Below are 26627 nucleotides of genomic sequence, written 5' to 3' on the forward strand. Positions count from 1 at the left end.
CTGCTTTTAAACTGAAAAAGCTTATCTGTTTGTTTCATCAGTGTTACCACGCTGGATTTTTTTTCAAAACAGCTTTTTAAGCATTTCGGTGACTCCTTAACACCCCCAGTCTAATTTTTCTCTGATTATAAATCTTTTATTTTGAAGTGATGCACCATTCTGGATTGGGCTGAAAAAAGAGATCGTTGTTGATTACGTGTTAAGTTAATTAATTGAAGCACAACAGCCTTATGTTGAAATTTGAATGTGAAAAAATCTTTTGAATCAAAAATAAAACACTCAATTTTTTTTTGAAGACGGATTTGTTTCCATTTCTTTTTCAATTTATTGTTTTTTTTTGGTAGTTGTCATAATATATGTATTAATATATATTATGAGATTATGTTTTATATATAAATATTTTTATTTTTTTTTTAAATCAAAATAATATTTTATTGTATTTTTTTTTGTTTATTAAATTTTGTATTAGTTTTGGAAACATTATTAACTTATTAATTACAATTATTTTTCCAACTAAATAATTATTTTTCGTTTTACTTTTTATTTTTTTTTTTTATTTTAATAAAATTCATAATATATGATTTTTTTTTGTATAAAAAATTTTGTCGTGTTTCAATATAAAGATGATCCGTTTCGGGTCTCACGCAATATGTGTACAATCTAAAAATACAAAATTACAAATATTGTTTTTTATTTTATTTTTCTCTTTTTTATTTATTTATTATTTTTCATTATAACCTCACGTTCTTTTTTGAATATGTCTCTGGTATTCTTTATTCTTAATGCAAAAATGTAATACTAAAATGTATATTTTTTCAAATATTTTTTTTGTAGTCCCGTATAATCTAATTTTTTTTTCGTATATTCAAATATTTATAAATATTATTGTTTTATATTATAACTTATATCTTAAGTTTGTTTTCGGCTTTCTTTTATTAATTATACAATTCTGTTTTTTTTTTGTTTTTTTTTTTTATATAAAAAAGTCTATAATACTTAAATATAAAATAATATTCAAACAATAAAGTTATAAATTCAAAACTTTTGACAATTTTGGGTTAAGTTTAAACAAAAGACTATACAAGCAACGGAGAAAAACTTTTTTTTTTTTTTTTATTATTTTGAGTTAAAAAAAGCAACATAAGAATGCGTTAAAAGTGTTTAATACTTTCGTATGATTGTTGATCATGTCACCGTTTTTTGTTTGTTTTGTTTTTTTGTTCTATTTAAATTTGTTTTCTTTATAAAAAATATACACATACATATATACTTAAAATGTACATTTGAAATAATTTCACCAGTGATTGCATTTGTGTTTAAAATATGTACGTCGATCAAACTCTATTGATTGGTTTTTATAGGATTTTTCATAGTTTTCTACGCTATAGTAATATGTTATACAATAATAATAATAATTATAATAATAATATAATGTATATATATATATAATTTTCATAGTTAAAAATACGATTTGATATTATTATTTTTGATAGGAGCGTTTTGTTTTATTTTTTTTTATTATTATTTTGTCTACGATTTAATTTCACATTTATAATCTTATTACTTGAGATGGGATATCGGTTGGTTTTTGTCGAGTGGATGTATTGCAATGAATTTTAATTTGTTTTTTATTTATAACAGAATTTATTTATTTACAGAATTCAATTCCTGTACAATATTTTTTTTATATAACTTGATTATACAATTAAGAAAATATTTAGGTTTGTTTGTTTGTTTTTTTTTTTTTTTTTTTTTTAATTTTTGGTATTTGTTTGGAAGCATATTTCCTTCGAACAATTTAATAGAAAATTGCTTGAAAAACTTGAAAGTTTAGAGATTTGAAACTCATCCAATGGGTTATTATTTTTTTTTGTGAACTATTGTAAGTACTTATGATCTAAATTATTATTCTTTTTTTTTTTCTTTAAATTCGTTCGACACCTTAAGTAATAAGTCGCGTCGCACTTTCGAGATTAAATTCTTGTTTTTTTTTATACAAAAAAAGAAGACAAAAATTATTAAAAAAAAGTTTTTTTTTTTAAATTCAACAAATAAAATAGTACCTGTAGGAAGAGCTATCATTGCTTTTAAAAGTTTATGCTGCCATATAAAAATTTAAAATAAAACGAAACAACTAGCGAATGGCAGTGCATCGTTGGACAGAACAGAAATATATATTTAATAAATTGTTTAAATGCCATGATGTTATACACCTTTGTTCCAGTTTATAGGCTAAAATTATACGTTATATATTTTTTTTTTATATTTAATATACCAAATTTTGGCTAAGTCAGTTTGCCTAGAATGAAAATATAAATGTGTATGTTGTGTGTTTTTTTAAACATACTCTTGCAGTATGTGCAGTACAAAAAAAAAAATAAATCAGTCGACTTTAAAGTTGCCAAAAAGAATTATGTAATTAAAAATCAAAATAAATGTTTTCGTATTTATCATTTGCATTTGTGACTCGAGTTTTAAGCTTAAAAATGGATTTTTGAATTACTTATGGCGATACATATGGCGGAGGCTTTCTGTAGGATGGAGTAACTGGAGATTTTCCTCGCATTTCCCGACCGCCAACAATGACTGCTGGTGGAGGAACATATTCATCAACATCGTTGTCACCTGTAACACAAGATTTTATATAATATTATTATTGTTTGTATAACCAGCATTGTTTTATATAATTAAATAATTCAAATAATAAAAGTTCAAGTAACGTCTAGTCCAAAATGTCAGGGTCTCCATCTCCATAATCAAAACCTTACGCTTAATTTTTGTATTAGGTGATTCTCAGAAACCCCAAAGTTAATTTTTTCTTTAATGTTGAGAAGTAAAATTGAATCTGTGCATTTGAAAAGCTTGGCTTTAATCATTAATTTATTATTATTGTATATCTTTCAAATTTCGTTAGTTATTAAAGCGCTTTCTTGCAGGTTAATAACGGTGTGGAATATATGAAAACATAAGAACGTTTTCTGACCTGCTCATATTTTCTGAATAGAATGTCGTACTTTGTTTTTTTCTGTTGTTTATATTAAGGGATACGAGTTTTTTGCGGAAAGTATCAAAATCTGGCACACAGTAAATCTAGTTTACGGTATAAACCAAACTCCGTATAACTCAGCTTTCTACTCTCTGAAATTTCTTTTCGCAGTTTAAACAACTGCAACTGTACATTTTTTGTCAGATCAATTGTCCAGCAATTTTTGTATCATAACTACATTGTGGCCCTTATTGCGAGTGTCCTTTAACTTTCGATCCGATAAAAGTCGATCGAATCGATAAATATCTGTTTTGGTATCTCGTTCGACAAAGATATTTGCTATTGTGAACTATAAACTCGATTTTAGTCAAAAGCAAAATTGTAAACGATTCACAATAGAATTTCACGACACTAAAATTCATTTTCGATTATCGATTCACGATAAAAGTCGTTCGTTTCGTCGAAAAAAGTCGATGGAATCGATAAAGATCTGTTTTGGTATTGTGTTTATCGTTCGACAAAGATATTTGCTATTTCGAATTATAAACTCGATTTGAGTCAAAAGCAAAATTGTAAACGGAAAAGATCGAACGATAAAACAAAATAAAATCCTTCACAATAGAATTTCACGACACCAAAATTCTATTTCGATGATCGATTTTCGATAAAAGTCGTTTATCGATAGACAAACGACACTTGCAATAAGGGCCTGTAATTGTAGAAGAAGAAAACAAGAGCACATGCAGTAAGCAGAGGAAAAATAAGTACGTATACATGTAGTTTAGACACTGTTTCGATAATTTTTTTGCACGATATAGTACGACACAAGAAAATCCATCCACAGACAGATTTAGGCTGTAAAGTCAGAATAATATATTAATGTTTCCAATCCGCAAATGTTGAATTCGGATACAATTTACGTCATTGATTTGAAAACCAATCTTACTAAGTTTTCAATTTTTCACATTCATGCTTTTGGCCTGAGGGGGACGATATGATTTGCTTAATTATGCGAGAGTTGCTTTGCATAGAAATTTCTAAAACCAATATTATATTAATATTATTATAAAAAAAAAAGTTGAAACCATTTTTTTTAATGAAACAAAAGCAGTGTGTTCCCAAAAGAGCACAAAAGAACTTTTCAACGTGTATCCCAAAAAAATTTAAATTCAAAATGTTAAAACTATTTGAAATGCAATAATTACCATCCAAATTTGTACTGTTGTATGGTGGAAGCAATGGTGGCTTTTCATCCTTCAATATTATAGGAGATTTATTACCAATTTCAGGTTTTTCATCTAACTCATCTTGGAAAATTACTGGAATTCCCTTAGAGCGAAATGATTTTCGTTCTTCTTCATCACCTTTAATACAAAATACAAGATTATTAGAACAAAAATTAAAATTTAATAAAATAAAAAACCATACCCAACTCCATTTTACCAGTAAGGCGACGTCTATGCAAGACACATGCTATCACCGATGCTAAAACAATCATTACCACTATAATAACTGCTGGTAAAATGAATGTAAACAAATAGTCATCGGTGAATGTCGAAGTTGTATTTGGTTCTTCAGTCTTAATTGGGATAGTGTCACGATGAATGACATCCGGTATAATAGCTGAAATTAAATTTAACACAAAAAATGTATGTAATGTGTTATTGCTTCCAATTTTGTTTTACTTACGATGACAAGATCCTAGAGGTATAACTTGAACATTTGTCAAATTAAATTCACTTCCTATAGTTTTCCTAACACGATCTCGAAGAAGAGTGTCTTGATGGAAATAAACATTCCTAGCTGCTTCAATTTCTTCTTCGGGACACCGATTGTGTGATTTATATAGCGTTGTATTGTAAAAGTTTACAATGGTTCCATCTGAATCATGGTGTGTGGTGATTGATCTGACTTGTATAAATTGTGTTGTATGATCACCGAATAATTGTGCAACACGTTCTACAAATTTTCTCTGCATATCCGAATTAAATTGCTCATGTCGAATGGCCAAGTACGCTTTAAAGTAAACACTGTATTCTCGTTTTGGTGCATGACCAACAACAACCACAAGGGCATCGGTTGCTGTCAATCCACCGCTATCCTCAGCTTGAAGTAAATATTCTTCAGAGCCTATATCACCACCCTTTGGAATACCATAGAATTCCTGATTTTTCGAATCAAACTGCAACCAATGACGCGTGCCAATTTCTTTTCGATCATTTGTCAGTAGAGACAATTTAAGATCTGTAGCGTCATTTGGATCATAAAACGTATCAGCTGGAACCTTGTACACAAGTAGATGCCCAACAGTGGCATTGACACGGTCCACTTGATTTCTTGGCACAGGCGGGTAGTTCTTTGCCATATGTGATGTTGGTTTTGGCTTAGGTACACTCTGCTTTTGGCAGGGACCGACTGTTTGACCAGTGACGGACTTAACGCTAAGTTCTGGCTGTACAGCCTCGGACAACTTTTCATTTAGACGTTTAACCAATTCATTTAGCTGCTCATCTGGACATTCACTTTTCGGTAGTGTTTCATTTGTGTAAATGAAAGTTGCTGTATTAGGATCAAGTTGATTTTGACGGACTTCCCTGACCACGATAGCGAACATTGAGTCGTCACCAAGTGTGCTTACAATTCCTGACAAATGATAATTTAATTTTTAGTAAATTACGCATACAAACAAAAATTAAATAAAACATACCTTCAATCAATCGAAGTTGCCAATCAATATTACGAACATACTTCTCAATTAGTTTAACTCCAATGCTTATTTCGTGGTTGACACTACGGTGTCCCTTATGCTGCTGAACAGATATGTCAACAGTTTCCAGCACTGTTTCATTGCTACTATCTGTCGCAGCCAATTTATATTGCCACCTTGACACAGCATCTTCGAGGGGTCTAAAAAAGGATATCAATATTAATGAGCGATAAATATTTCTTTAGATGGAAACTTACAATCCGTAAATTTCTCTAGACTCTGCATTAAATTGAATCCATGACGTCGACTTAAGTTCGTTGCCATTTTTATCTAAAAGATCCAATCGCAAGTTAGTTCCATCTTCACTGTCATAGAAGGTTTCCAATGGCACAGTTAAGGTGAATGGTTTTCCTGCGGTAACTGGGTGCTTCTTGAGGCGATTCTTAATGAGTGGTGGTGTATTGACTGGCTCGGGCTCAACAAACTCTGTAGTAGGAATAGTAGTTGTGGTTGTTGGTTTTGGAGTAGTGGTCGTGGTAGTTGTTGTCGTGGTTGTTGTAGTTGTGGTCGTGGAAGTTGTTGATGGTGTTGTGGTGCTTGTTGTCGTACTTTCCGTTGTTGTAGTTAATGGAAGTTGTGTTGAAGTTGTTGTTGGCTGGGAAGTTAATATAAAATTAGAACAGTTTGAAATATTAGAAGACATTTGCAATGCCAAACAGAAAATATCGAATTAAAAATTTAAGGGAAAATAAATTAATTTTTAGAGCTTTTAGCTCAGGACTTGACCTATTTAGGGCCATCATTGAAACAAATCAGTGGAGTTGTTTTTAACAAGTCAGTTATAGTTATATTGAAAAATTTACATCATTGGAAAGCACTGTAAGTGAAATTTACTACTCCAGGTAGACATTTGAGGTAAGAGTTGATCATTGAAACAAAAACTGAAAGATGAGAACAGAAAAAGATTAGAACATCTTCAGTGAAACGATTTGTGTTCCAAATTTGGAAACGAAAATCTGCTGTTTATTGAAATCATTTCAACTAGTGAAATGATAAAATTGTATTTTAAGAAGAGTTGTAATCAAAATCAAGTATTTTTTTAATTAAAAATTTTTCATATTTCATTTCATTCTCTTTATGCTGATACCCTTTGTAACCATTATTGTTTGCTTCTCTCTAGCTTAAAATTGAAATGAAAAATTTCAATGATGCATTTCAATAATAGATATAACTGGCCCGTTAGTCTGTAAGAATAAAAGAGAACAACAATTCTTTTTGTTCGAATTCAAATTTTTTAAGGTATAAGATATAAAATAAAATGACAGGGTAATAGCATGTTTTCATTGAAGCCCAAATGAGATAGTTTCGCAAATTAGGTCAGTTCAAATTTCAAATTAAATTTTGTTCTATACGATTTGATATTCTCTAGAGAAAACAAAGCGATTTTTCTAAAATATGTATGCGTGAAAGACAAATTCGATACAATTTGTATTTAAAATATAGGAAATATTTCTCCGTCATTTTCGTTTGGATCGAAAATTTGAATTTTTATTTGGTTGTGAGGCAACAAAGATTTGGCGATTTCAGTTTGTTTAATATTTTTGTACATATATCCAGCTTCTTGATTTCAATCAACTTGAAAAAGCCTGAAATACCTTGTTATTTTCATTCATTTGAGAGATTAAAGTTTATTAATTTGAGCGATTTTGAATTAAAAAAAAAAACTTACCACAGGGCTTTCTTCAGTTTCCGGTGTGGTCAAAACTTCGGTTTCTTCGTTATCTTCGAATAATGGAATTGGTAAAATAGATGTTGATTCTTCATCCAATACACGTGGAACAGGAGTGTCATTCTGTTAAAAATAGTTAAGTGTTAATAATATTCAGTTTTTAAAAATCAGACATATTGAATAAAATAAAATGTAAAATATGAAAAAAAAATATTGGTGATGAAAAGAAAAAGTTGAAAAAAAAAATATATACAAATACATATGTCCCAAGTACCAAATAAATGTTTTAAGCGGACGTTACACCATTAAAATACGTCATCATTGTGGAAAATGAAAAATATTTTATTTTTTTTGAACATTGATAAAAAAGACAGTAACAAAGATTTTAACATTTAACATATTATGAAATTATAGAAACATAAATATTGAATATTAAAAGAATTCTTTACCATATACTTACAGATTTTATACATAATTGTTTTTACTTTACTCCAACCTTAATATAATGTATTTCAAAATCTTAACCTACAGAAAAATCAATTTGAATTTTACGGAGATTCGAAAATATGGCATTGCTTAAATCGTAAAAGGTTCATTCAGTATAATGTATAGGGGTTTTACCACCTGAACGAACTATCTATACATGTAAAAGCTCAAAATACACACACTGTTAAAAATTTTGGAGTGATTTCTACAAATATTTGGGTTACGTACATATGAGGCAACGCCAAAGATTATTTATACCTACACATTGAGTATATTAAATGTATTACATTTCTAAATCAAATACAAGGTTTAAAAAAACAAGGATATTCTGTCATATATTCAGTTTTAGTTTATCACAATAATATTTTTTTTTTTCTTAATTTGAAAAAGTTTACGAATTTGTATGAATTTTATGCATGAATAAGTTATTAAAAACTAGAGCTTCTAGACGCAAATTAATGTTGTTTTCGAAAATCAGCACCCTCCATTTAGTAAGAAGTGATAAACAACGGTCTGGATTATGTGAAGTAGAATGTTACTGTCGATCAAATTTTTTTTTTTTTTTTCAATTTCATATCAGCTAACCAAATACCAAATTTTTCTGGAACAAAATATTTGTATAATTATTTTTTTTTTTCAGGTAATGGTAACCCTAAAATCATACACAAAAAATTGTATTTCAATTTGAAAATGGTTTCTGCTGTCGTTTACGTTTTAATACAGTTTGATTAAAATTTAATATTCTTATTAAAAAAAAGGAAGATGAATATTTAATTTAAATTTTTTAAATACTTTTGATTACATTTTATTGTATTCAAAATAAGGTTTTGAATGCAAAAGTATTAAGTATAAGGAGAACATTTTTTAATAAACTGTGATAAAATCGAAATATTAAAACTATTTTTTTATTGAAAAAGGCCTAGTCTAAAGGTTGTCTTGAAAACTACGACACATTTGTTAACTGTGTACATTTTGGTTTTTGTTTTTATTTTTTCATTTTTTCATTTTTTTATTTTAGTTCAAAATTTTGGCTGTTTAGGAAATTCAAAAATAGCGATCTTTTTTGTGAATGCAGTGGTGTGGCGACCTGAGAGATGAAAATCCATATTTACTATTTTGAAACGATTTCAAATTTTACATTATGGAAATAGTTTGAGTTAAATGAACAGAAGGATAAGCATAATCTCATACATAGATTTAAGCACTAGAGGAACATACCCAATTTGTTTATTTTTTCCAAAAAATTATAATTTGGTTTGACGTCTTTGCATTTGTCAAAATTGTAATGTGCGTGGAAATTTGCGTAAATCCCTAAAAAAAAAATGTATAGAAAAGGAGTAAACTTTTTTATTGGAATAAGATTAAGGAAAATGAATTGACTGCAGATCAAATTTTTTATCGAAATCAATGTCCATTTGAGGTCATTTAAGAGTCAAAACAACCCTCTTTTAAAATATAATCGTCAATTGGGCAAATTTTGGTTTTATTTACCATAACAATCTATAGTAAAACTGTGCATCAAAATATATTTCGTGCAAGGATCATTTCAAAATTGTTATAGTGTTAACAATGTTTGATTTGTTTATAAAATAAATTTATATAGGTAATAATACTTTTCGCTTTAAACATCAAATAATCCTCAACAATTGTGTTTTTGTTCTTAAAAGGAATAACGGACAAAATGAGAAATATCAATACTATTGGTTTTCTTTTGAAGAAGAATGCTTTTGGTACCCAGAGCTTTTATGCAATTGCTTTTAAAAACACATTTGAATAGAGAAAAGGATTGTGTATTCGATATTTTCGAAATTCAGAAGAAAACAAGTATGTATGTAAGTAAGGTGGTCTTTATTTTGGACATGCAGTTGGATAGCCGCCATCCGTTTGGAAATACTGAGAAAAATGTTTCTTGTTTTTTTTTTAGATTTTTATTTGACTCCCTTCCTGTCCCGAATTCAACGTGAAATGTTCATGTAATTTGATTTTTTTAGGTAATTTTCTAATTTTATATGGGGTCCGGATTGTACCGGGAGACTAGGCAGTTGAAATAAAAATTCGCAAAATTTAGAGAATTTTTTTTTGGCAATGAACTTATGTCAATCCAACGGAGAGTTTCGGCAAAAAAACAATATAAGGACCACCTTAATGTAGTATGTATAAACAAAAATTCTATTTTTGCCAAACATATGGACGATGAAATTTTTGGATTATGGTTGAAAATGTCAAAATTAATCAAGTTCGAATATTGAGTCATAAAATATTTATACATTCCCACAATGATCACAGTAGTTATAAGTCGTATTTCCATCACCTTTTTGTTAACAACTAATGCAGATGTTGCTGTTGAGATGGTAGTACTTGTGGCGACTGTAGTTGTCGTGATTGGCATTTGCGTTGTTAGTTCAATTATTTGTTCTGTAACCCCCGGGGGTGTAATTGTTGTTATTGATGATGGATTTGATGAAGTTATTGGTATAATGGTTGATGTTGTAGCCAATATGTTTGGTGTTGAGACGTGCACAATTGGTGTCGTTATAACAATGTTGCTTTCGGTTGATGTTGTTGTTGTTGCAACTGTTGTTGTTTTAGTCATTTGATTTGTATTCACTTTGTTAGTTACTAATTCATCCGTTATTAATGGCACTAAAGTACTACTATCATCGGGTTGCTGTTAGAGAAATCGACAAATAACAATGTAAAAATATAAAATACACCATGATTATTTTGAATTTTCGTATTGCTGTTATTTACAATTGTATTTTTATTAGGTGACAAAAAAAAATAGTTAATAAAATTAATTTTAGTAAGTAACTAATTATTATTTGTAATTTGACTACGTTCTTTGTTAATATAGAAAAAGGTTAGATTATGTGATAAATAAGTGCACTCATTATAAACTAAAAAGTTTTAATAAAATATAATTGAGCCAATTAAAAACAAAATTAAAATAGTTAAATAAGAAAGAAATATAAATTATATTATAATAGAAAGATCTTAAGCAAATTTACTATCTTTTAAGAACGAGAGGAAGGACCTTGGAGACATCTATTCATTTTTATCAGAAATCACATTAATTAGTTTTTAGGATAAAATGGGTCCATCAAATTTTATTTCGGTTTCAAGATAAATAAATCGCCAGAGGAAATTATCACGTTACTTGCCAAAGATCATTTTTGAGAATATATCCAATGAATGAATAAGAATAAAAGGAATGGGTTTTACGAGAAACTAAAATAAGGTGTCACGCATTTGCATTAAACACTAGCTATATTGCTACTTTAAATATGGGAACTGAATTATACTGTGTATTCTAAAATTTTGTGAGTCGAGATTTTTGGAGAATTTTAAATCCAGAATTTTGAACTCAGATTAATAAATAAAAAATGAATTTTGAGAATTAAACTTAAAAAATGATTTAAAAATACTGAATATTTTCATATATTTTTTTCCGGTTGTTCATTTGAATCAGGAAAAAAATCTTTTGCTTTGTCCAAACTCTAAATTACACAATCTAAGTTATCATGTATCTTATTTTGTAACTGATTTTGAAAAAAGTGCTGATTTCACAGATCCCAAAATACAAACCTTCTTATATTAATCAAAAGTATAATTTTTGAGTGAGTTTTATACATATATCACTCGTATTTTTGTATAGAATTCTAGTTAAAGGAATTAGTTTTTTGATTTTGAGTTGAACACAGCAATACAAGGCTTTTCAACTGTAGGCACGAAATCGAGTGCCATTTTCATCAGCGTGTAAAAGAAATGAGAAACACACAGCGATTTTTTTAGCTTACACACTTTAGAATCTACTACATTTTGCAAGTGACAAATAAGTGCAAAGAAAAAAGATAAAATCAACGTTAAATTGACTTTTATGTTTTTTTAAGATTATATGAGTTTCTGGAGCATAAAGGTTCCAATATTTATAAAAAAAAAGAACCACTCTAGTGCACATTCGTGAAAATAAACACCAATAAAATTAAAAACATAAGTCAGGTTTTCTGACGGGAAATTTCGCAGACAAAATAGGACTTGAATTCTGATGTTGCCGAATTTTTACATTAATAAACTCGGAGCATATTTGTTACAAATTATATTTTATGCAAGTATTTTGGATCATAAATACCAAGATAACCTTCGCTAGCTTTAATATTTACAAAAACAAATGTTGATTAGTAATGAAATGAGGTGAAGATATGGAATATTCATTTGCATATCAAATCAACTTAGTTTTAAATAATTTATTACTTGAAACATTGGGCCCTACTAATTTATCAAATTTAAAGCCCACATTAATTTTTCTAAATTCTACATATTTCACCATATATCCAATTTTATAGGCAGTTTAAAGGCTATGGCTCGGTTAAATTTTGTAGTTGAGTTTCCCAACTATAACGGCAATATTATTCACTAGTTTAAAAAATACATCTGGATGTAAAATTGTCAAATGTCAAAAACAAATCCAAATCCAAAATAGTTATCCCGATTTTAACTATGAAAATAGTTAAAAAATAGTTAAAAACGACTATTTTTTTTCTGTGTGTGATAGTGAATATCATGGATTTCGATTTATTTTTGACATTTTATTTTCTTTACATCCAGATGTATTTTTTAAACTAGTGAATAATATGGTCATAAAATTTAACCGAGCGTTAGCCTCTAAACTGACTATTAAATTGATTTTTGGTATGGTGAAATAAGTAGAACTCAGATAAATATTAAGGGGTGATATCTAGTTGTAAGTGCGAAAAAACGTTCTTTTTTGTAGATTTTTTGTAAAGAGGAGTTTAATTATATAAACACAAAGAATACATGTACGTATAGAAAATTTTATGTATTAAAAAATTCCGTTATTTTTGTAGTAGATCTCCTAGATCCAATTATTTTCATTACCTGACAAAAGTATCTAAGAAAATTGTGTAAAAATTTCAAGCAGATCACTCCAGCCGTTTTGCTAACCGACTTTGAAAACACAGTTTCGAGAAAAACGCGTTTAAAAATTTTGGGAATCATGTAAACTTAGTTAAAAAGTCTTCACAAATACGTATGTTCTCGGAAACTAATTGCTGTATCAATGTGTATCGGACAACGTTCTTATAAATATGTTCATTTAAAATATGCAAAAAAAATATTTGATCTTTTCAAAATTACAACTAGGTATAATCCCTGAAAGTGAGCTTTTAATGTGGTAAGGCAGATTGAGTTTTCTCTCTACATGAAATACAGGGTGTCCCAAAAGTAATGGATCAAACGAAGTATGCTGATAGGCCAACTTTAGGGCTCTCAGAATATGGTAACTTGTTCATCCCAAATCTTAACGGTTTTCGATTTATTGCAGTTTTTGTGAAATTTCGATAAATCCCGACTTTGCAACAGTATTTTGCTTCCTCCGTTCATAATGGATTTTTGTTTTTTACAATTCTTTCACTAAAACATTGCCTAATAATAAGAAATAATTAATTTATCAAAATATTTTTTATTTCATTCGCCATTTTGCTGCAAATGAATTAACAGTTTCATGTTTTATGAAAACTAAATTTTTCACTTTTATTTCAGAGCAACACCCTGAAAAAAATTTGTATGGTGTGACCCTGGTTTATTATTTTGATAACTTGCCGTGTTATTGCAGATTTCAAAAATGTATAAAAGTTTCCAAAGATGAAATTAGAACGAAAAATATTACAATTTGAATGCAAAAAAACAGAGGTTTTCAGAGCAAAATAACAAACAAAAATCGAGGCTTTTATTCAAAAAGAAATAAACAAACAACAGTCGAGAAAATTTGTTTATTTTTTTTTTTGTTATTTTTCTCTGAAAGACCCTGTTTTGTTGCTTTTAAATTATAATATCTTTAGTTCTAACTTCAACTTTGGAAACTTTTATACATTTTTGAAAACTGCAATAACACGGCAAGTTATCAAAATAATAAACCAGGGTCACACCATACAAATTTTTTTCAGGGTGTTGCTCTGAAATAAAAGTCATTCATTTGCAGCAAAATGGGGAATGAAATAAAAAATATTTTGATTAATTAATTACTTCTTATTATTAGGCAATGTTTTAGTGAAAGAATTGTAAAAAACAAAAATCCATTATGAGTGGAGGAAGCAAAATACTGTTGCAAAGTCGGGATTTATCGAAATTTCACAAAAACTGCATTAAATCGAAAACCGTAAAGATTTGGGATGAACAAGTTACCAAATTCTGAGAGCCCTAAAGTTGGCCTATCAGCATACTTCGTTTGATCCATTACTTTTGGGACACCCTGTATATTTAGTTTAGAAAAAAAATTCAAACACAAAAATTTTGGTAATCCCAAAGTCAGAGCTATCATAAGTCTTTTACAGCTAGGATATTTATATACCGCTTTTACTCGAAATGATAGTGAAATCGATCTAAAATTAAAACTGGGGGTCACATTCCGTAATTATCAAAACTATGATCGCAAAAAGGATAATCGAAAACGTGATCGTTTTTGATTTAATCTCCGTAACTTAATCGCTATCGTCTCGTCTGTCATCATGAAATTGCATACTTCGGGGTGCTGAATGAGGTACTAATTGGATTGGGTTGGTTTTTCGATAATTAAGTTACGGAATGACCCCCTGGTGTTTTCAAGTTGACTTTTATCCATACCAATTTCATTTATTTCTGAGGGTAAAACGAAAAACAAAAACAAAAGTTTTTAGATGATAGCTGCTCATTTATCATTTCTAAAACCAAGTTGTAAATAAATATAATCAGAAAAGAAGTTTTTTTTTTTAAGAAACAGCTTTTAACTCATATGATATATTTCAACATAAGAGGTTACCATCCTTACTATTAAATCAGCAATCAGCTAACATAGTCTGAACTGAAACTCATTCGTAACTGCAGATAGATAAAATTATTTTCCGTCTTCACAAAAACTCTGCTCAATAAGTTCACTTTCATTTCAAATACAACAAAGGAAATAGCATACAAAAATAGCAGCATTTATCTGTTTTTGCGTTGTATAATTTGTAATTTAATTATAAACCAACGTGAAATATACTTTTCGTACAAAGAGTAATCAATCATATATCAAAACTAAATTGAGATATAAAATAAATAAAAAAAAAAAGAGAAAATAATTGAAAAAAAAGTTAGTGGCTTTATGATTTCTTGGAATAAGGAAAGAGCATTAAAACATTACATTTCAAAGGATCAGAATTAAGGAAATAGGAGAGAAGAAGAAAAATTGATAAAATATATAAAAAAAATTGTAAAAAATATTTAAGGAAATTGCAATCGAATGATGCAATCCGTTTGCTAGATCACTATTACCTTTGGCAACAATGTAGTTGGGGTTGTGCTTGTTAAAAGTGTCGTTTGTTCTAACAATATTTGAGGGGTGACGACAGTTGCAGGTTTTTCAAGAGAAACTGTTGTGCTCTTGTTTAATTTTGCCGTCGTCGTCGTCATACTACTTCTACTACTGCTGCTGATGTTCTTTTCCCTGCTTAATACTGGCAAACGTGTTGTTGTTCTTGTAGTAGTTGTTGTTACATCAATTGGCAAAGGAGTTGTTAGGTCGAAATCATCAATAACAAAATCATCGTTATTCTTAAGTATATCCTTGAAGTCTTCTTGTAATGGGGATGAATTTATTTCAGAGTCAACGAATGGTGGCAGATCCTTTAATCTCTTTGTATTCTCGATTGTTTTTGTTATATCAAATTCCAGTTTTGTAACACCTCTAGCCATATCTTCGTCAATGTTTTCATTGTTGACAAGCGGTTTGAAATCATTTTTCTTGTGCTTAATTTTATTTGGGTTTTCAACAATATTTTTGTCAAGAGGGATTTTCTTGACTTTGCTTGTTTCTGTGATTTCGGGCTACAAGTTGAAAAATTTGCCAGTGTTGGAATTTTTGATTTTTTTTTTTTGGTTTTTTTTAAGAATTTTTTTTTTTCGTAGGTTTGCGTAATTTTGTTTTGGTTTGTATCAAGTTGGAAGATGAATTTGTGTTATTAAATATAATTCAACACACGTCAAAGAAAAGACACACGCATACAAACACACACACAGTAGTACAGTGAGGCAGCAGTGAGGCAGAAACAGAATAAAACAAAGCAAATTTTACAAAAATAAATTATAGAAAAATAGTTTTTTTTGTTTAGAAAAAAAAGCGACTTGCGCCGTAGAGATACGGGCACTTTTCCAAAAGTTAGTAACCTTTACAAGTCAGCTGTTTAAATTGAATTTTTAAAATTTTGTTTTTGATTCAATTCAAATAGCAAAACTGTAAACATAATTACTAACAATCAGGATAACACAATTATATATAACAAAAAGAACTTAACTTAAAAATGATAATAAAAACACAGGTAAATAAAATTAAATGAATTTAGTTTTTGAAAATTAAACAATTCTAAGTGTTTTTCTTTTTACAGTGAAACGGTGCTTGGCCATTTCAATAGCGTGATTATGTGGAAATTAAACTAATAGCTTTCGCAATATGTTAACTAAGCAATTATGTGTAGTGGTGTATGATTGATCTAGAGATATTTCTATGCTTTAAAGTTAAACTTTCAATGTATATGTGTGTAAATATTGCAGCATTACTAACTAATAAAAGCAAACGTGCACTTACCTTTGCCACGCCATGGTGGTGACGATGAGCGTGTGTTGTCACTTGTGGAATTTCGGTAACAGGTTCCCTATGGAAAAATAATATGGTTTAATATTTGAACAAAATTCAGCAAGAAAATGCATTTTTATTTAAAGAAAAATTGAAATTGTTTTTGTATCACAAAAGTACAAGAAAACTTCAGTAATTTTTCTTAATAACTTAAAAGCAAGAACAAAAATCTGCGACTAAATACTCATTTTCCTCTCCACTCACTTTTTCATTAACCAGCTAAACCCCAGTTAAGGCTTATTCCTGCGAATAAACGTTTTATTAATATTCACATTATTCTTCTGATAGTCTAACTGACGATTCAAAAATCATGGCAATAAGTACCAAGTATCAACCCTCGAAACCTTAAAGGAAAGTAAAATACAACTCATCCAAAATCATTCAGACCAATAAGCTAAACAATTTTTTACTGAAGACATTGTGAATTAATTTATTCACAAATTTATACGATCAGAAGTACATAGTTATAAAAATGCCTCAGAATAATCGCCACCATGCCTTTAGAGTAGAGTCAACTGAAATGGCTATCTACGAATATACAAATACACTAAAAAAGCATTAGATGCTAAAGAAACTGCATTATGGGCCTTCCTAAATATAGAGGGAGCCTTCGATAAAACCTCTCATTAACCAAGCGAAACAACACAGAAGATCATAACAACAAGAGGCTGTGGAGTTTTGTAGTAGATAAATGACTGAAACATGGAACATCACTGGGTATTTGCTGTTTGGGTTTCTACTTAAAAGGCATTAAACAAAGTTGAAAGATAAGCCTGCATAGGTATTTTGAGCTCAATGAGAACTTGCCGTACACCATCATTGTAGGTCATTCTCCATTTGACACCATCATGAGATTCGCCAAGAAAGGAACTGGTATGGGCAAAAGTATAGGTCGCAGAAAAAGGGACTCTTTATCGAACACCACAGTTAAAAACCTCCTTGACATACCAAGAGGTTGCATAATCAAGGAATAAAATTTCTTGAAAAACTTTTAAACTAAGCTTAAAATTATATGATTTTGTCCTGGATATTTTGTTTTCCCACAATTTCTTCTTTTCTGGATTTTCTGCTCATTCATCACTAACCCTATAAAGAAGTACACCGGCATAATAATAATAAGTTGAAAATCCCTACAAAATCCTCAGGCAAAATACTCTTCTTAACATAGACTTGGGAGCTCAACAATAGAAGACGGAAATCCTTAGCCAATGAAAAAAAGTACGTTGCTCAGTAAATAAGATGCTAAAACTATAAAGAAACTTATAAACCGGCAGTTCAAACAGTTGCCTGCGAACCCTGAAATATGGTGGTTTGTTAGGGTCCATGTACCAAATCATTGACCACGGATTGGCAATCACTGGTACATCAGTGCAGGAATATAAAAGAATAGATAGAGTATCATAACAAGCATTCTAAACACCCACTTATACAAAATTCCCTTCACTGCAAATTTTTGTTCTGACCATTCACTAGCTCTTGGGGTTCACCGCATATGGAGGGAAGACTGGAACGTAAGTAGTGATTTTTTATGAATGATTTGAAAACAATATTTTTGCCATTTTAGGCTAAGTTAGTAATGGGAAGTAAATTGTAAAGAAATTGAAAAATTGACTTAAATTGGCTTTAAAAGGTGCAGTCTCCGATTTGCTACAGAACAGAGTGTAAAATAAATTAACGTAATACGGCAAAGAGAAACAAAAAAAGCAAGAGGAACAAAAATTCAAACACATTATTTATACAATTTCAAATTTCCTATTGACTTTTTTCCATAAAGGGTTTCAATGTATAGTGTTGTTCCTTAAATCTCAGTTGATTTTTAAATCCCAGCACATTATTATTTGACGTAGAGTGTATCGTTTGCATAGTATTTTACATGTAATACATAAAGGAAATGCATAGTTTCTTTTTTTCTTTAAACTTACTCAAGTTCATCATCTCCATCTTCGTCTTCATAGTCATATTCGTATTCTTCTTCACCGGACCCTTCAGCTTGTCGTCGGAAGCGTTGAACCCTATTTAAAAAAAAAATAATAATATGTTAACGTAATTGTTCGGTTTTTATTCGATTGATATATTTGCCTGTTGCTTAGTTTTTTCCGCCAGATGACCCACCAACCAAAATCGATACCAGCAATATCATTGAGTGATCCATCCTTCATTTGCAATGCGATTTGGTTAGAAATTGGTTCGCCAGCAGCAAAATAACTCTGGTCACATCCAATCTGAAGACAAAAATATGTTATAAAATAGCGATTTTGAAAAAGAAAACAATGTTTAATATTTACCGTAAAGTCAACTCTACCCAATCTTCTACTAGTATCAGACTTATTTGGTCCTTTTCTGATTGCATTTTTGGACAAATCTAAGATTTCTCGTTTCGTCACAGAATCAAAGTCTATAAATTCCTGTAAAAGAGTGTGTGTGATTTATTGTTTTAAATTATGGGTATTTTATAATCATTTTTTAACTTACCTTTGGAATAGCGAAGAATTTCGATAGCTTATTAAGAATTTTAGTTCGTTTCTTTTCTATGAGATCTTTCCAGTCATTCGATTTGAGAATTAGTGAAAGCATTATTTTACTCTCTGTATATGGACATTGTGAGTATTCTATTGTGTAAGGATTTTTGTAAAGTAAAATCTTTTTGGGTTCCTCTTGGGGTTCACTAAATGATATCTAAAAAAAAAAAATAAAGGTTAATCATTTTATATAAGGAAAGTATTGTAATAAAAAAATAAACAGCTCAGTCGAATTGTCTTTTTCAAGTATTAAAATAAATATCGTCGGTCTCATGAGAAAACCTCGTAACTCCACTTTTTTTTCAAAAATGACTTTTGAATGCCATTCTTTAGAAAATATGTCAGCGGAGCAACCCAGAAAATTTGGGGTCATTCCGGAAACTCTAAATAGACTTAAATTTTGCATAGCGCGTTTCTTCCCAACTACTCTGTTGTTTGTTTACTCTTTCGTCTCTCTCCTGTAAAATTTTGATTTTGGGAGTTACGAGGTTTTCTCATGAGACCGACGATATGTGTCCTTGAGTTCAAATACAAAACTTGAGGCTTAAATGAGTCTCATTGGTAACTCTAGTTGGGTGCAGAATATAAATAACGAAAACTTAAAGATGTCAGTTTCGACAACTCCGTGGTTTCAAGAAAATTCGAGAATTATGGAAGTAATTGCTTTTACGAGAGGCAAGTAGTGCCTCTAGGCTAGGCAGAACCACAGTTATGCAAGGTAAAAATACAAGAGTCATTAAAAATGATAAGGCCATAGCAATGTATATGCATTTGATTAAAAAAAGATTGAGTATCCTGACGTGAGTTGAAGCGTTGGAGTATTAGCGGTGAAAGCTGTGAATTGGAATGATGAAGAGAAGGCGAGTGGACGTCTTGTGCATCCAAGAAACAATATGGTAAACACTCGAAACAGAAATCGTTTCTTAGACATACTTTGAAGTTCATGGCGGTTCCGACCATTTGATTGTTCTAAAACTGGTGATGCAAAAAAAGATGTGGTGTATTTTTAGTGCTTATGTTTTTCAAATTAGGTCTGAACAGGGAGAATGATCCAAATAGCCGCAAATGATTGCGGAGAAGTTCCCTGCGTTAAATTTGGAGAAGTTAGTTTGGCGGTGAGAAATTGCAAAAAGGAAAAACAATCGGACATGACGATATCTCCTTTCAGTTCTGAAAAAAGATCCTTATCCGGCTGACTAAGTGCCCTATCTGTGGTGGGTTAGTTACCTCCTCTCAATATACAAGGAGAAGAATTGAAACTGCGATAAATACAGTTTGATTAAGCTGAAGGCGTTTCCTCTGATCCAGGGCAATGGCCAGAATTTCTGTTTGGAATACATTACTATAGTTTGGTATGCGTAAGTAGAGACTAACATTGAGTCTATTTGAATACTCATCGACTTCGTCATTATTCTTCGATCCATACGTGTGGAAATAAATTGCTTTGTTTTCCCGCCAACACCCACCTCCTTACTTGAGGGGCTTGAAAGATTTCGAAGAATAGCTGTGATAGTGTTGTCGGAGTGACTTGGGTTGATCCCATTAAGCTCAGGATAATAGTATTAGACAAAAACAAAGTATATGCTGTCTACGAAAAGAGAGGTATAACACCGCCGCGCCGCCGCCGACTCGAGCAGACCATCAAAATGGGCAGATATAATTTTGAAAAAGTCGGAGACTTTGTATATTTGGGTTCCACTATAACCTCGCACAATGACATCCGTACACTGAGATGAAGCCAATGGCTGTTTCTTCGGAGATAGAAGGTATTAAAGCAGGAAAGCCCTGTCTCAAAGAACTAAGGAAACTCTGTACAAGACCTTAATCATCCCAGTCCTGCTGTATAAGACGTAGGCTTGGTCATTGATAAGAGCAGAGAAATAGATTCTTCAGGTAATGGGCATCGGGGGAGAGTGGAGACGAAGATACAACCACGAGTTGTACGGTCTTTACAGCGACAGCGACATGGTTAGAAAGCTGAAAATTCAGGGATGGCTGACTAACTAACAGAGTATACATTTTGTTTTGACATTGTTTTTTGGATTCCTGAAAACGTAGTTGTCAAGATTCGAGGTCAAAAGAAGTTGGGTTATTAATTTGGTCATGTTAAAACCAAATCAATCACCTTGCCAAAAATCACAGCGTCCCTATTGACGCGTCCCTAAAGCGTCGACTCAGTCAGTGGGCTAATTTTATAAGTTCTAACGTTTTTTTTTTTTACAATTTAAACAATAATAAAAAGTTCTTTCTAATTTGAAGGTGCAACGAGTTAACAAACCGAAAAGTATATTTATAATGTCTTTTTAAAATCTTAAATTAATTTCGTTTACCTGTATATCATCATTAAAATTAAAGTCGCGCTCTGCTTTTGTTGATAGAAGAAAACATAATGTAAGTAATGATAAATTGCGGAAGCTTAGCGAAATCATGTTTGTGTGCTTCTCCCCGAAGAAGAAAATTGTGTGCAGTATAAAAAGTTTCTTTTATTTGATATTTTTTGTTTGTTTGTTGAAAGCCAAAAGTAAAGGTATTGCAGCAGAATATCCAAAGCACAATCCGTTCCACTGAGATAAATAATTCAAATCATGTTGTACCTGAAAGAAATAAGAAGAAAAAAGAAAAGATTTCAATAAAAATAAACAAAACTTGAACAACAAAATAATTGTACTTGAGCATACAAATTTGAAGAAAAAAAAAAATGTAGTTTATGATCCTAGTTTTCTTTTTGTTGATATTTTTTTTTTTTTTTTCATTTTTCTTAACTAAGACTTAGACTATACATTCAAAGAAACTCAGTTGAGAAGTTGCACTAATTACCACTTGAGTAAGTTTTCAATAATAATTCATCTTGGCCTCCACCTCCTCCTCCCCCTTCCATCTCACCCCACACTTTATGCTTTCTTGGATGTGTTTGAAAGGGATTAAGAGAGCACATATCATGGTGCCGAGTTCATCCACGTGTTTTTTGTCGTCGTATAGACACAATGTAGAACAAAATGCTTTCGAGGGGATGATGATGGGAGAGTATAAACAACACTTTCAAAAAGGTTACGGGTATGACCCAGATTCCACATGAACCATTCTAAGTATGTTTCCCCAGCGTGTTGTCAGTGTGCAGTGAGTGCAGTAGCAACACGAAAAAAGCTAAACAATAGATGGCAATCGATTGTTGAAGAGCGGCACATAATAAGTAGTTAATAATCTTTGGTTGGCATATAAGTCACATATTATCCTCCAAACAATGTGGCATAATGGCAAACAAAGTAGTTGTAATATGTTCTAAGAGAGTCTTAGAGTTGTTGTTGTTGTTGTGATGAAAAATGCCGCCATTGCTGATTGTCTTCTTCTCTATTTCTATTTCAAGGAAAATGCAGTGATTTTCCAGGAGTCATCATACAAATGAAAATGCATTATTCATTTAGTTAGTTGAGGGTTTAATTTCTATTTGTTTTTTTTTTTTTTTTTTTGTATCTATTTTCTATATGTGTATGTATGTATATTCTGCATCGCGAGGATGTGACTAGAATATCTTAAGAGCACATTACATACATAGATCGAGGTTCATTGAGAAACCACGCCTTAGGTGTATTAGTCAGTTGAAACACTATAACTCACATGCTAACAAACTCAGAACTTTGAGTAATAAAGGGTTCGACTAGGTCGCACGTATTTTCGTTGAGTTTTACGATAAATCTGGTAGTTTTTAAATGAGAACTTTTTTCGTTAGTATCGACCCAGAATTTTATCCTATATAGCTGGTTTAAAGCTTAATAAAATTACCCTATTGGGTTTTTTTTGTTTTTAAATCGCAATTAATAAAGGGAAGTATGGGGGAGGTGGTGTTTTACCAAGTTGCAAGTTGACGTATGACACATTATTTCGGGCTGTTTCTAAAGGCTGAATATTTCTTTATGAACACCTTCTTTGGTTTGAAGTAGTTCCCATATAGAACAGTAAAATAAGACAAATATTCGGGGGTACCTACATTAAAAAAATATTAACAGAACTTTCTTTGCATTTTATTGTTCCTAGAATAGAACAATGGAAATAATTTTTGAATCAAAAATTCTAGCAGAAAAAGAGTGCTGACAAGTTTTAAAATAATTCGTACAGGAAAATCGATTGGATAGCAGCAGATAGCAGGAAGTGGGTGGAGGAGGGAAAGCTGAAGAAAATTAAAAGGTCTACAACTTTTAATTGGATCATTTTTTACTATAACCTCAAAGAAAAATTAAGAATGTCTAATTTTGATTAATTTTTTGAAAATGTATTTTTCTTTTAAGTAAGCTAGAAATTTTGTTTGAGCAAAATCTTAATTTTTAGATTTTAATAAATCTAACATTTTTTTTCTCACGTCATTTTTAACCGATTTTCATATCGTCGGCACAAAGCCAAAACCGCGAATCTGCATTTTTGGACATTTTCACTTTAATGCGTCATTTAACTTGTTATCGGTCCCTCTATCCACTGCTTCGACCCCAATCATCCATCTGTTGCCTAAAAGCCTAAAATATCAATTTCCGTAGCACGAGTTCCCATAAGATTGTATGCATTTCCAAAACTTTGAAGCCGTTTTTCTCAAAACTACAATTTTGCAGATTCGTGGTTTTGGCGTTGTGCCCACGATATACAAATCGTCGTATTTGGAAACGAATATATATTATTTAAGTAAATAAATTTAAAATAACGTGTTCTAGGTTCAAGTGTCAAAATAAAAAAGAAATGGTGAAAAAGCAGTTTTTTTTTAAATTGTAGAATTTATTAAGTCTAGGTTTGTTACCAAAACTACATATTTTATACATCGTTCTCTAAAAGTCTTCTAATTTCTCTCATCTCTCTAAATTGAACGTTGATGCAATACATCATATTTTAGCTAAGAATCTTTTCCATCTAAAAAATTTCGGGTGCTAGCTAAAAATTTCCAAAAAAAAAAACGTCAGACAAATAGTGGTTTTGAGCATTTGAAATTTTTTTTTCGTCGTGTAGTTCTGAAGACGATTTTTAAGTATTTTGTTTGTTTGTTAAACTTTTTCCTATCTTTTTGTAGTTCTAAGTCGCCCCTAAGTCAGCTATATTGCACTCTCAAAAACGCTTTTGCAAAGCAACTTCTGTCGGGCGTTGTTGCTAACTATTGTAATGGCCATAATTAGTTTTGTATCATTATAAATTCTATTTTATAAAATAAAAACAAATTTGTTCCAATTCAGAATTTATGAGTTAATGGTTATGAATTGAATCGCTTATATTTTGATTAGACTAGTCAACGAAGGAAAACTAAATGCAATATATCGTGTAGTCTGGTTTAGGTAATATTTTAATTGGTAGGGGTGGCTTTTTGCTATAACATACTTAAAACCCCGACACTAGGCAAAAAAAGGGAATGAATGCTCATTTTTATAGATTTTGGTATTTCTTGGAAACTTATTTGAGTGTTCGTTATGCGCATCAATATAGCGTTAACTACTGACATAATTCTAGAGGCAATACTAAACAGTAGGTTTACTTACTTCAATGTTTTTTTTTGTTGTTAAAAAGTTCTATAACCCCAAAACAACCATATCTATTAGATACCTTATCAATTATGCTATTTTTTTCGATAATGTGCTCGTAATCTAATTTGCAATCAAATTCGAAAGATTATGATTTAACAATAATAAAAGTGTGATATGGATATGGGACTGTGTAATCATTTGCAAATGCAACGACCCGTGTAATCTAATGGCCCTGTCCTTATTTTGAAGTACATTTTTGTTGATATCTCAAGTACCTTTGAGAAGTGTGTTTTCTTTAATATTGAAATCTAATATAAACGCGCGTTCTTTGAGTTAGAAAAACGAACTCAATTTAGAGAGTTGTATAATGTAATGTTTCATACAGAAATGTAGGTAGGTATAGGTTTTACTTTTCTCAACTGACCTACATTCAAAGGTAAAACTATGTATTTATGCAGTTAAAAAAGCACACCACACACAAATATTATTGAAGAATTTATTTGGATTTTCAAAGTACATCACATAGGTAGTTGGTTGTATGAATATTTTTGAGTTCGTATATATTTTCAAAAAGGCATAATCAATTAAATTTTATAGACGACAACAAGGCCAAGCTTCTTTGTTTGTTCGCTCATTTCTACTGCTAGCGCGTCAGGATAGTGTGCATTCCATAAATATATTGAAACAAAAACATTAAAATTCAAACCATGCACTTTGGCTGGCGTCCGTTTCTTAAGTTCATAAACCATCTGCCCCTCCATGGTATGGCAGGCAATCCTTCATCTGGAATCAGTTGATTCCCCAACACACGTTCGTTTTTTTTTTTTTTTAATTTTTTCTTTTTTTTTACAAAAGAACGCATATCCGCCCGCCATGAAGCTGTTGTTGTTTTTTGTTATACGTTCGGCAGAGTCGCCTAATAAAGATTCTTGGTTTTTTTTTTTTGTTTTTTATTTTGATCAAAAGATACTATCGGATTGGTGTTTGTTATTTTTAGAGATTCATTTGTCGTCATCGTCATATATTACATGAGTGAGTATACAAAATACAAAACCTTTCAATTTTCATTACTCTGACTGCGTACGTGTAACACCCGTGTCATCGTAAGATATGCGTTGGATTTGTGCTGTATGAAGACGAAGAGATACAGATAGTTGAGTTTCTTCAAGCCCACGCAACTCTTTATTATATTGGAGGTGAGTTTTGATCCAATGCACCCTATGTGATGTTACTTGGATAAGTGGCATATGATTCAAAGAGTGTGACGGTTGAAAAATAGACAGATTTACACAGAAATCCAGTGCCAGATTTAATATACCAAATTCACTGTAATATTGTCACCAGTTTTCTAACAAATAAAACAGTTTTGTTTTTAAATTTCTTTTAGGGAAGATATAAAAATATTTTCATCCAATTTTATGGTTTCATCATCAAAACAATAAGAGTAATTTATGAAGCCCTTAAAATTTCAAGTTCTTAGGCTCTCAATTGACTAAATACCAACCTGGATTGTATGTGTTTGTTGGTTATACATGCGTAATGGTTATGGTTGGTTTGGGTGCCTATTAATATTTGGATCATGTGAAAGAAATAAAGTTCAAATGGATATTTTAGCTGTTATGGCTCGATAAAAAATACCAGCTCTTATATCATATATATCACAAAAAAAACAGAAACTACTCAAATTTAGAAGAGTTCATTGGATAAAAAATAAAAATAATTTATATATAGGTACCCGTTCATGTGTTCATGATGTATTGAATGTATTGATTTAAATCCTGGTAAATGGTTTTCAATTTTTTATGTGTAATCTCAATTTATTCTTAACACGTTCTATCAATTAAAATATAAATCTTTTTGACGATGGTTTACAAATTCAGAAGGAAATCGATAATTATTCGTTTGTAGATTAGAATGCATTATGACTGCTTGACAAGCTTGTCTTTCTACTGCTTATTAGAGACATAATTTTTTGAACAAAATGGCTAAAAATATGAACAATGAACTAAACTTTTTAACGTCAAAATTCTTAACTTTAATATA

General features: G+C 30.5%; 1 protein-coding gene across 1 annotated transcript in view; it reads right to left on the minus strand.

The window, feature by feature from the left end:
- Nucleotides 1-2391: 2391 nt before the first annotated feature.
- Nucleotides 2392-26627, minus strand: part of LOC129910518 (uncharacterized) — an 82245-nt gene continuing 58009 nt past the window's right edge. Inside the window, 14 exon segments of the mRNA XM_055987938.1 lie at nt 2392-2625; nt 4192-4350; nt 4415-5629; nt 5694-5893; nt 5951-6425; nt 7419-7545; nt 10220-10576; nt 15217-15768; nt 16526-16592; nt 18496-18585; nt 18653-18795; nt 18859-18978; nt 19046-19249; nt 21423-21686. Coding sequence (XP_055843913.1) covers nt 2504-2625; nt 4192-4350; nt 4415-5629; nt 5694-5893; nt 5951-6425; nt 7419-7545; nt 10220-10576; nt 15217-15768; nt 16526-16592; nt 18496-18585; nt 18653-18795; nt 18859-18978; nt 19046-19249; nt 21423-21521 — 3930 coding nt within the window. The 5' untranslated portion in view covers nt 21522-21686 and the 3' untranslated portion in view covers nt 2392-2503.

The sequence above is a fragment of the Episyrphus balteatus genome, chromosome 1 (assembly GCF_945859705.1).
Source record: "Episyrphus balteatus chromosome 1, idEpiBalt1.1, whole genome shotgun sequence".
Classification (NCBI taxonomy): domain Eukaryota; kingdom Metazoa; phylum Arthropoda; class Insecta; order Diptera; family Syrphidae; genus Episyrphus; species Episyrphus balteatus.